Here is an 11,551-nt window from a genome sequence, read left to right as displayed (position 1 = left end):
CGTTACACAATCTGTAAAAATGTCTAGAGGCAAAGTAAAGAATGGCTGAGATAACAGAGTCTTTTTAAAAGTGAAATTATATGCATGTTTCATGTCTCCTCTTCTTTCTTTTATTCCTTCCATGACCCATATAGAGTATCATATATTCTGACTAGTGAAGTACAGCTAATTAGTAAAGTTGTTTTCTGGTATTACCAGGCTTTTTTCATTTTCAGACTACAAAAGACTCAATAGCTTTATGACCTAAGGAGAGGGAAAGAATGTAGCTGTCAGTGAAACTTCTTCTTCTTTCAGCTTTTCCCGGTTAGGGGCCGCCACAGCGGATCACCTGTCCGCTCATGATTGGCAGTGGAGTTTTTCGTTGTCGAGTTGCCAGCCCAGGGCCCAACCTTCCACAGACGTCACACGCACACAGACACACACACACACACATACACACCCACACCTAGGGCCAATTTAGAGTGTTCAATCCACCTACTGCATGTCTTTTGGATGTGGGAGGAAACCTGAGCACCCGGAGGAAACCCACACAACCACAAGGAGGACATGCAGGCTCCGCACAGAAGGCACCCCAGCTGAGGATCAATCCAGAGAACCTCTTGCTGTGAGATGGCAATGCTAACTGCTGCACCACTGTGGCCGCCCTGTAGCTGTCAGTGAAACTACACAATGAAAAAGCTGTAAGATTTTGACTTGAATAGCTTTATGACCCTGCAGTGGGCATAAAATAATTAAGCAGTAACCCACGACTGGGTGTGGGAAATGTTGGATTTACCCACGGACGGTGTGGTTTGATCACAAGACAAACTGTTAATGGTTCACTTCTTTTGGTAGTTATAACACTAAGTTTGCAATTGTATTGCTGATTTATTGACATAATATAATCCTGAAGTCATATTTATAAGAATACAGATGTTGCTGATGAATAGACACTTAATCTACAACAGTTTTTAGTCCTTACCCATTTTTGTTCAATTTGCTTTTTCTTGGTGTCCCCACCCTTCTACTACCTAGGTCAACAAGATATGTGATTTCTGTATCACAAATTCTGTGTAACAGAATTTCTTTTTCATCAGAAATGTACCTCATCCACTAGACTTCTTGTCCCTATGTACTCTTCCTTTACAATATTTGTCACCAGTTCCATCCCTCCTACCTTTCTTAGGTAGACTGTGCCTATATCATTACTTCCTTATCATATCCTTTATCCCACCTATACTGTTCAGCATTTTGCATTCTAAGACAGCGTTTGATTTAAGCTTTACATGCTGTTTTAACTATCTTTGTGACTGTTATCAGGATCTAACATTAGCTTAATCTCTGCCTGTTCAGGTACAACCTCTAAAAATGTACACAGAGGCTGAATGCAGGGTCATCACTGACCACCAAGATATAACCCAGCCTTCTATTACATACACTTTTTGTGAGGTACACACTAAGTTTCTGTTTGCTGTATTTTCTGCCCTGACATAGTCAGCTGTATTGTTTCTGGTGTGATGAAGGCATTTGAAACTCTTTTCTTTTTCATCATATAATAGCAATAGATCTGTAATATATGCTTTCTATCCAGCTTCTGTATAGATGTTCTAATAGATCACTGTTGCAGTAGCCATCTCATCCCTTATGCCCTCATACTTTATGTATACATATATGTGTGTGTATGTATGTGTGTTATATATATACATATATATATATATATATTTATATATATATATATATATATATATATATATATACACACACACACACACACACACACACACACACACACACTCATAGATATAGATGTACACACACATATTTATATTTTGTGTGTGTGGGTGTGTTTGTGTATACATATATACATATGCATATGCGTGTGTGTGTGTGAGACTAAAAGATGGTTGACAGGTGTGCTTGATGGCTACATTACCAGAGTTAGGGAATATGTCCTTTTCTCAATGTTATGCACCTTTGGAGGTAAAATATAACATTAGCAGGGGATCGGGGGTGAAGGAGTCTTGCTCACCCTCCCCCCCCGATAAAAAGCAATGTTTAACTTGTTTTTTTATGGTTTTTGACTTGCATGCATCAAGGTTATTGCTTAGTGCATGCAGAGTGATGAATTTTTTTGTACCTTTTGTTAACATTTTTATGTCGACATTTGGCTTTATTGGTCAGTTATAGTACATCCATATACACACACATGTCTAATAGAAAATGCTGATTCCACCCAGTACTGACACGCTAAACAATGACATATTTATATTGAAAACACCAATGTTGACAAGTAGCAATGCATGCACTGAGAAACAGTGTCCACACATGCAAAGGTCAAAAACAAATTAAAACATCATTTTTTGCAGGGGGCAAGACCCCCTGCATCCCCCACAATCCCCCACAACCTTTGCTAATTGTATATACCTACCCCAAGATCGCACAAATACAGGGTAAGAGCTTACTCCCCAACTCCTAGAATTGTCTCACTCCAGTCAACCAGTTAGTTAGTTGATCAAAAACAATAGACTAAACAGCAGTTGACCAAACACCTATTTGATCTTAAGGAGAGAACCCATATATAATGAAGCAATAAATATTTGTCTACAACTTTCTGTCTCTCTGTGTTTTTTTTTTATTTATATGCATACATATACACATACGTGCACATAGTTGCATTGTTTTATTTTTAGCTACCCGCCGCTTTTTCCTTTCAAGGCTATAGCTTGCCTTCTTGGGGCAAGAAAGATGTGAATCTTTTATCTCCTAAACTGCCTCTTGTATGGCTTGAGCCAGTGACAGTTTGGGTGCTTGGCAGGTGCACTAAAGCTTTTAAATCTGCCAAGTGGACACATCGTAGATAAGGACATGACCCTATATCGTAGGCTACCGCAACAGTGATCTATTAGAACATCTCTTGTTATGGTAAGTATATGTAAATGTGTAGTTTTATCTTAATAGCTCCAATTACCTTGTTTATCTGTTTTCATTTCTTCCAACATTTTGGGTCTTATTTAATTTCTGTAGTCTATTTCTTTCATCTGTCTTACTGTGTCTGCCCATCTGTATTACACCAAACAGGCTTTCTCTTAGGTCATTTTCTTCTGGACCAAGAGCATCTTTTTTGCTCTCTGTTTCCTGCTCTGATCCTTGGTGAGTAATTGTAACAAGACTTTTGGGCAGATCATGGACAGAAGCAGAACATCACAGTATGGCATACCATCTTCAGATACATTCTGTTCCATCTGCTGCTCCTTTGTCTGGGGACTCATTGGCTCATCATGTTGCAATACTGCCCATGATAGTTTCCACACAAAATCCTTCACTTTGCAGATGATCTATTATTTCAATTTCTGTTAGTTTAATTTCTGCCTTGCTTCACTTTATTTTAGTTGCATTCCACCTCTGTGATCTCTTTACATTAAAAAAAATCACCATAGCTGAGTGTCTGTGCTAGTATTTCTCCTATAATATTTTCGGAGCTGCATTTTTCATATCAGTTAGTTTGGCTTTCTTTCTTGCATATATATAATAGCATATCAGATCTCTTCTTTCCCATATCCATGTTTCTTTATAACTTTCTGTGACATCTATTTGCGTTCCTACTGTTTTCTCATTTCCTCGGTTTCTTTTTCTAGTCTGCCTAATGTTTCTCCACCTTAACTTATGTTTTCTTCTGATCTGTTGCATTAAGTATCTTAAGTTACTGTTTTTAGCTTTTAACAGTTTTTTGGTGGCAAGTATTTTCCCTCCAATTTCTTCCTCAGTATTGCTTCATATCCTCTATCTGGATTTTTTTTTGCATAATGCATTGGTGAGTAATCTCACTTCCTTATCCTCAATACTCTACTTGATTGTCTTTATTGCCTTTTGTTTGGCCTATCATTTTTTTTGTGTGTTCCACATCTCCCTTCTACTGCAGGGCAGCGTTCCTCACCCTGAGCTTGGCCTAGTCCTATGGTAAGAATTTCGTGTTCATGTGATTCCTCACTACCTGTTTTCAGTCCTGGCATCAGTAAGTTCACGTGGAATGGGCATTCCTTTTGGGACTTGTGCACACCCAGTCTCCTTTTTTATTTTTTGACTTACCTTTCTTCATGATTATATATAAGTGTTGTAAAAACGGGGTCCTCTTTGTGAGGGGGACTCATGAAGACTTGAGGATGAGTTCAGCCCAGTATACTACTACTATTCATACTATCTCTCTCTCTTTCTCACCAATACCGCCTCTCTATTTGGACCCATTTCTCCAGGGAGTTTTGTTTTGTGCTGGAGAAGCTTGGTCTTTCTACCTTTGGGTATGGATTTTCATCAGCATTAAAATTATTACTTGGCAGTTGTTTGTAGTGCCAGTTAACTTTAGCCAAGTGCATTTCTGAGTTGCATGCCTTATCTCTGAATCTTCTCTGTTCTGGTCTCATAAAGAAAGAATCTCATTATATATCAATCAATTTCTTTTTACTTAAGGTGGCTGGAAGGACTGAGTTAAACCAGTTGGTTCACTTGCTGTTTTTCTTCTTAAAATGCTCAAGTGCTCTAAAACGGAAAAAAAGCTCAGTGCTTCTTGGGTGGTATTTGTACAGTTGCTGCCTTGTCATCACTGAACATCTTTGCCAGACATTACAATCTGAATGTGACTTCTTGGTCTAAAGCTGCCTTTGTGGCATGGCTGTTTGCAATTTTTTCCTTAGGAGAGACATCCAGAAGAATGAAGATGGGACCTCTGTCCTATTTGCTTCTATTGCTGAAGGTTTCTAGTCAGATTCAGAAGTTTTAGGTACTCACCACAGTGCTGCATGAGTGGGTACAGAGCTGGGTACAAAAAAATATTTTTCTTTTCATTGATCTTTTTGTTGATCCAGAATTGAAATGCTCCTGGAGCAATGCACTATGGAGAGTTACCTGAAATTGTTAGAAAACACCACCTAAAAACAGAAACAGTATAAAAGTTGATTCAGGAAAGGACTTGCATACATTTAAGAAGAAAAGTGTCCCCTTCAGATTCTGGACGTTTTCCAACCACCATTGAGTCATGCGCTTTTGCATTGATTCCAGCTGACAGAGATTTGAAATTGCCCGTGTGCCTCATGAGTATCCAGTGACTTTTTTGCCTGCTAGATAGAAAATTAGACACCTTCTTTGGTAGTGGTGTCATTATTTGTTAAAATAGTTCTGCAAAATAAGGAGCCTGAAGCATAGGTCTCCATTTGGAAGAGCTAAAAATTTCTCCAGGAAATGAAGTTTTCTCCATAGTCTTTATTTTGCATATAGTTGACTAGAAACTTTCAGGAACTGTCCTGCAGGTTTTAGATAAAAAGAAAAAGAGTGATGTGGAGTTAATCTGTTCTACATTTTCCTCAGAGGGAATTGTCTTTTTTTTTCTGTAATGCAGCTTCAGTATGTTACTTCTGTCCACGAAAATCTTCACACTGTCTCCTGGGTCACATTCTCAAAACATCACTGTAAAACTATAAATTGCCTGTTTCAGAAATGTCTCTAAAATGAGACCTATATACAAAGCCAATAAACAAAGGGATTGTGTCTAGATCCAGAAATGTCACTGTCCCCTTTACTCATCCCTCATTAGGCCAGTCATTGAATGTAATGTTCCCTTTGGCATGTATCTGTCCAGACACATGCAACAACTGGAATGCCCACAGAGATACCTTAATAAAAAGAAACAGTAACTACACAGCATATCCTGTATGGACAAACTCAAAGCTCTATCACTATACTCTGTGTGCTAGAGATTGCTAAGAGGTGACCTGTGTCTCTTATACAAGGCATCCTCTATCCCACTACTGATGGATTTACTGCAACATCAGAGAGTCAAATGGCATCAGAAATACCTAGTCAAGGGAGCTAAACCTCTTCTGCAACATCAGCAGAATAGTTTGTAGGGACAGGTATATTTCACAGAGGATACTACTGCTCTGGAACAGACACCCCATCCACATAAAATAAATTTCATCCCTGTCCGTATTCAAGCATAACTTAAATTTATGGATGGGAAACCACAGGACTACTAATGGACAGAAGCAGCTCCTAAATGCTTTATCCCACACATGGGTCACTCAAATGATCTATGGTATTATTGCAGTTATTCTCATTAGGGGTGATATATAATTTCCAACCATGAGATGGGTAAGACCACTCTCTGACCAAATGGAATAGGTTAATTCTGGCACAGAAAGGGAAACGGGCTAGGCTTAAAATGGCCCACAAGGGAAGCTAGCCTATTAGTTACCTGTGAGCCTATGAACCAAGATTTTATCACACCGTATGCTTTGCATGACTTCTTTCCACTGAATTGTACTTACCATTTCCTGTCAGTCCCCCCATTCCTATGAATTTCCTTTGGACTGTTACCTCTAACAGTGACCACTGTATCAGTCTTGGTTTCATCCACAGACTGACCGATTTCATTCTTCAGCCTATGAGTGATGTGAGACATAAAATTACAGAACATTATAAGGCTTAACAATAACTCCAGTACTGCACTACTCACCAACCTTTCTGTGATGATTTTGTATCCCATAGCAAATCTCATTATTTATTTAATATTTGGTAGTTTGATAAATGGACTGAACCAGAAGGGCAGTTTTCAGCCACAGCCTGAGACAAATGTAAAAAATGTAATGAAAAATAATCAATAAAATATGAATGAGTAAACAAGTGCAAGTAAAGGGGCAATTGTATACAAGTATAAGTAAAGGGGCAATTGTATACAAGTGTAAGTAACGGGGCAATTGCATGTATGAATATTTCAATTTTAACAGAATTGTAGAAACATAAAAAGATATAATGCAATTCTAAGTGTATCATGGAGGTGTTTAAAGTTTAGAGTTTAGGATATACTGATATATTTGACTTAAGATCTGAGAGCACTTCAAGTTCTTCAGAGATGAATACACTGGGCTGTATTCTATTTGATGAATAGAAAATCCTTACTGTATTCATTTTTGCATCTGCAGAAAAAATATTAAGAACCTCCAGCACAGCAAAGTATATTTCAAAAAACTCAAAAAAAGCTTTTCAGCATGAGGAACCAAAGGAAGTGATCTGTCAAGCTACAGTTCCAGGTTTCTCAAAAAATGTATTTACAGTCTCATCAAGACTACATTCAACACTATGCATAGAAAAACTGCTTACTGAGTAGTTAACTTTCTTCTTTCTTTTGTTCAATAAAAAGATACTTTTCAGATCTTTGTTCATATTTTTACTCTCTGCCTAACCACAAGTACCTTAAATCCAATATTTTTTCTTGCTCATCTACTATGCAACAGCATCCGATATCATATTAAAATCCATTGGATCCACATGTATCAACTTTCCTTGTTTCACTTTAAATATTTTAGCTGAAATCCCATTACAAACATGAATTAGTTTCTGACAGTCACATTGTTGACTGTGTAAGACTAATTCATGCATATCATAAAGTCAAACTTTAAAATATAAGTAATAAAGTCAAAACCGTGCACTAATATCTCTTTCTTTCTTTTTTTTTTTTTTTTGTACTAGGCTGGCTATGATTTAGTTTCTGTTGATGGAGAGAGTTTACAGAATGTCACACATCAGAGAGCTGTGGACATCATCCGGCAAGCCTATAGCAACAAGTCCAGGGATCCCATGGAATTTGTAGTGAAAATACCAAAGACTAACAAAGACTGAAGCTTTCAGAAAACCTGCTGAGAACAAAAACAATGAAGTGCTTCTGCAAGAATACAGAGTCAAAATGATGATTGCTGGAAGGGAAAATGTAACCTGTGCAGTTCCTATTTTCCTTAAGCATGTATTACCAGAAGCTTGGAATTTATATATGCCATCAGTAGTTCTCAGAAGTCTACTGTGTGTGATCTCTTGGTCCCGAGCTAAAAGAAGTTAAGAAAACAGTACACATCCCAAACTCTGTCATTTTTGTGGGATGGAACATCACAAATCATGTACTCATGAACAGCAGACAAAGTATGAGCGCCCACTCTGTATGGAAGGAGCTGTTGTACTATCTTTGCCAAGCACCGGTACTTCGCCATCAGAATACAGAATGAGAAAGAAAGAGAGACTGGTAAATGGACAAGGAGAGGAGAGAGTTTGATAAGGAAGTTAAACTGATTATGAGGGGCCTGTCTACTGGTAACCAGATTATTCCTTCTGACAGTAACTGCCCCTGAAAATGGTGACATTCAGCACAAGAGGTGCAGTGAACTCTAGCTCATTTGGAGTAGTCAAGATACCCCAGATATGCAGATAAACAAAAGCAAATGCAATACTATAGACTACAATACTGTATTACCACTAAGAAAAATGGCTTATTTTTATAATAATCCTGCTCCCAGACTGTCTTTAAATACATTTCATTTTGCCTGCAATATGTAATGTGCCTCTACTCTCAGAGTTAGCACATTATCTTGTTTTCATATATTAATTTTGTAGTGGACTGGTGCACTGTGAACTTTTCATAATCAAAGTCTTGTAGCATATGAGTGACCACAGACATTCAAGGTATTTGTGGTAGCTCCTTAATTCATTTTTTTGTGTATGCATCAAGTGATAGTGTGCTGTTTGTCCACTTGAGACACACATGGAAAGTAGGTTAATGTATAGTGTTTTTACAGATGAGTATTAAGTGCCTCTCTGCTTGTATGGTGTTAAATATCTATGCTTTGAAATGTTAAACTTAAACTGTAATTTTATTTATATTACTTTCTGCAGGACATGAGCAGAGTCTGCTGCTATTAAAAGCCAGTGTAAATGAGTCACAAACTAAATGATTTAACAGTTTTCTTGAATAAAGTTAATATTATTACACTTCCTATCAGTGCACTACTTATGGTAGTTGAACTATAATAGGCTTGTTGTTACTGAGTTGCCTTCCAAGATACAAGTTGCAAGATTTTATTGGAGGGAAATTAAAGCCACTACAATTAAAGTATGTAGTCAGCAAAATCAGAATCACATTTATTGGTGAAGTATGCACGCATACAAGGAATTTGACTCTGGTTTCAGTGACCCTCCAAGTATGAATTGTATAAATTACATACATGCAACTATTAAGAACAAGAAAAACGACATACATTCATCTATTAAGAGCAAGACAAAAAAGTAAATATACATATACATGCAAGGTGCAAAGTGCAACTCAGTGCAAGAAATACTGAAATAAACTGTGATAGAAATAAGTATTAATATGTAAACAATACTGCAGAATCCTTGGAGACCTGGGAAAAAGAATACCCCAACCTAATAAGCTGAGTTATGAACTTGATGGCCTGTGGGGAAAAATGTTCTTAAATCTGCTTGTTTTGGTGCATATTAATCTATAACACCTGGTTGATGGTAATCGTTCAAAAAGAAGGTGGTCTGGATGTGAAGGGTCGGTGATATTCTTCCCTGCCCTTTTCATGACTCTGGAATAGTACAGGTCCTGTAAGGAGGGCATACTAGCACCAATTATATTTTCTGAGGAGATGTAAAACAATAAATTGAAATTAAGTAACAATCATCCAATGCATTTCAAATATTTTGTAAGAATATATGGGAGTCTCTTGTCAAGATTATTACAAATACAGTATCATTACAGTTATTATTTTGCTTTATTTAATAATTCTAGCTCATTAAAACTGTGCCTACTTTTCAATAAACATCCATGGTGGTATTTATAATGACTATGGGAGATGGAAAATACCTCACTCTCTAATAGACCGAGTTCTGGTATTAGTGCCAGAGTGATTGCATGCAATTCATCCAGAACAACAGCTTTAGGAAGTGCTGTAAATATGTAAATCAAAATAGCACTGCTTGTCTGGAAAACATATAGATAATATTGAAAGTCTACTTAAGAGTAAAATTCATTAAGAAGAAAATAATGTCATGCAGATGATTTTACCAGCATGGAGGGTAAAAACATTGACATCACTGAAGTGACAGCAGCAATAAAAACAGAGGCAAGACATATAATAAAACAAAAAACTTGTGCAAAACAGAGGGACAGAGCAAAATGCTCCTTAAGTTATGGAGAGCAGACATATCAGTGCAAGTAATGAGGGTCTGTACTAGGCTAATGACCACTAGGGCCTTTTTAAATATAGCCATGCATCCCAAATCTCTGACAATTTCTGGTATACTTCATAACTGTAAGCAGGAGCTTGAGAGATGGAACTTTTACAAGCAGAGGCCTGGGAGATGAACCATTCACAGGTTGCCTGTGTCCATTAGAGATGTAAATGCCAAACCAGTGATGAAATTCCTGTTCCCCATCCAATTGTCCAAGTTACATTTCAATTGGGTTAGGAAGGAACTCTGCTTCACATGGATGGGGAGCCTGTTCCAGGGAAGAGAGTGGTCTATGGCATACATATCTGTATGCCCAGTATGTCCTACTTATAAAACAGGCAAGGTTATGCAGATAATGTCTTTAGAACAGGTCATTCTGGTGCTGTTTGTTTTGTGGATATGCAGAAGGTCCATCAGGGTGAGTACCAACATTGCCTTGTATGCCAAACATAGATCTCCTTTCAACAGCCTGTAGGAGACAGATTACAGGGATAAGGTTTTGAGGCAGTCTGCATAGGGCATGTCACTTATGCACTGCATTCCTTTTGTGAAGAACCTCTGTGGATGATCCAGTCGTTGGACATGCCTGATTAGGTACATATCAAAGAGGGCATTGTACTCAATGACAGGTCTGATAATTTCTGAATATAGTGAAACAATGATCTCCTTGCACCTAGATGACATATCTTAGTTTCTAAGTTGTACAACATAGAATTATTTCCTTACTGCTGTAGATATGTGATGATCAAAGGCTACTGACTATTGGGTCAACTCTTAGGGGTGTGATGTCAGTATAATAGTTACCACGGGTGGATAATTTCTTGAAGGATACTATTATGCACTTATTGGCATTTAGTTTGAGTCCATGGCTGTGACACAGTTATTTGTCTCTGTCAGCCCTTCCTGGAGAACATTAGTATCAGTGGAGGATTATATGGCTGCTCCTAATTTGCAATTGTCTGCAAATTTGGTCAGACAGAAGCCCTTGACATTGACTTTGACTTCAGAGAGTAAATGCCAAAAAGTAGCAGTCCCAGTACCAATCCCTGAAGGTCTCCACTTGTGACTGGCCTCTTTGGAGAGGTGGACTGCCCAGTTCTAACTTCCTGCATCCTGTATTTGAGCCAGCTGTCTATCCACTGGGTGACATAAGGGTTTTTACTTAACCTCTTGAATTTATCAACAATGCTCAAGTGGGGTATTCTGTCAAATGCCTTGGCCAGGTCGATGTAGGCAACTTGAACCATTGTGTCCTCATTCATAGCTTTGCTAACCTTCTCAAAGAAGTCCACTGGGTTGAGTAGGCATGACCTGCCCTTGACAAAACCATATTGGGTTGGGTCCAGTGTCTGGAGGTTTTGATGTCATTACTGATCATTTCCATGGTTGAGTTCCAGGTAAATGCCTAGTACGATATTTTATAATTTGTGCTGGAGGGATGTGAAGAGGTAAATGTTGGGACATGTAAAAGTAGGAAACTAAAAAAAAAATCAAAATAGTAAACTGAAAAGATTAAAAAGAT

At 37.9% G+C, this 11,551-nt stretch overlaps 1 protein-coding gene across 1 annotated transcript in view; it reads left to right on the top strand.

Annotated features, from left to right (window-relative positions):
* Positions 1-8,757, top strand: part of PDZD7 (PDZ domain containing 7) — an 809,774-nt gene extending 801,017 nt beyond the window's left edge. The window contains exon 17 of the mRNA XM_044056491.1: positions 7,498-8,757. Coding sequence (XP_043912426.1) covers positions 7,498-7,647 — 150 coding nt within the window. The 3' untranslated portion in view covers positions 7,648-8,757. The remainder of the gene's footprint in view (positions 1-7,497) is intronic.
* Positions 8,758-11,551: the final 2,794 nt, after the last annotated feature.

Source organism: Protopterus annectens, chromosome 14.part0 (genome assembly GCF_019279795.1).
Source record: "Protopterus annectens isolate FY-2018-M chromosome 14.part0, PAN1.0, whole genome shotgun sequence".
Lineage (NCBI taxonomy): Eukaryota > Metazoa > Chordata > Ceratodontiformes > Protopteridae > Protopterus > Protopterus annectens.
The sequence above is the reverse complement of the archived record's forward strand: the minus strand, read 5'-3'. Positions and strand labels throughout refer to the sequence as shown.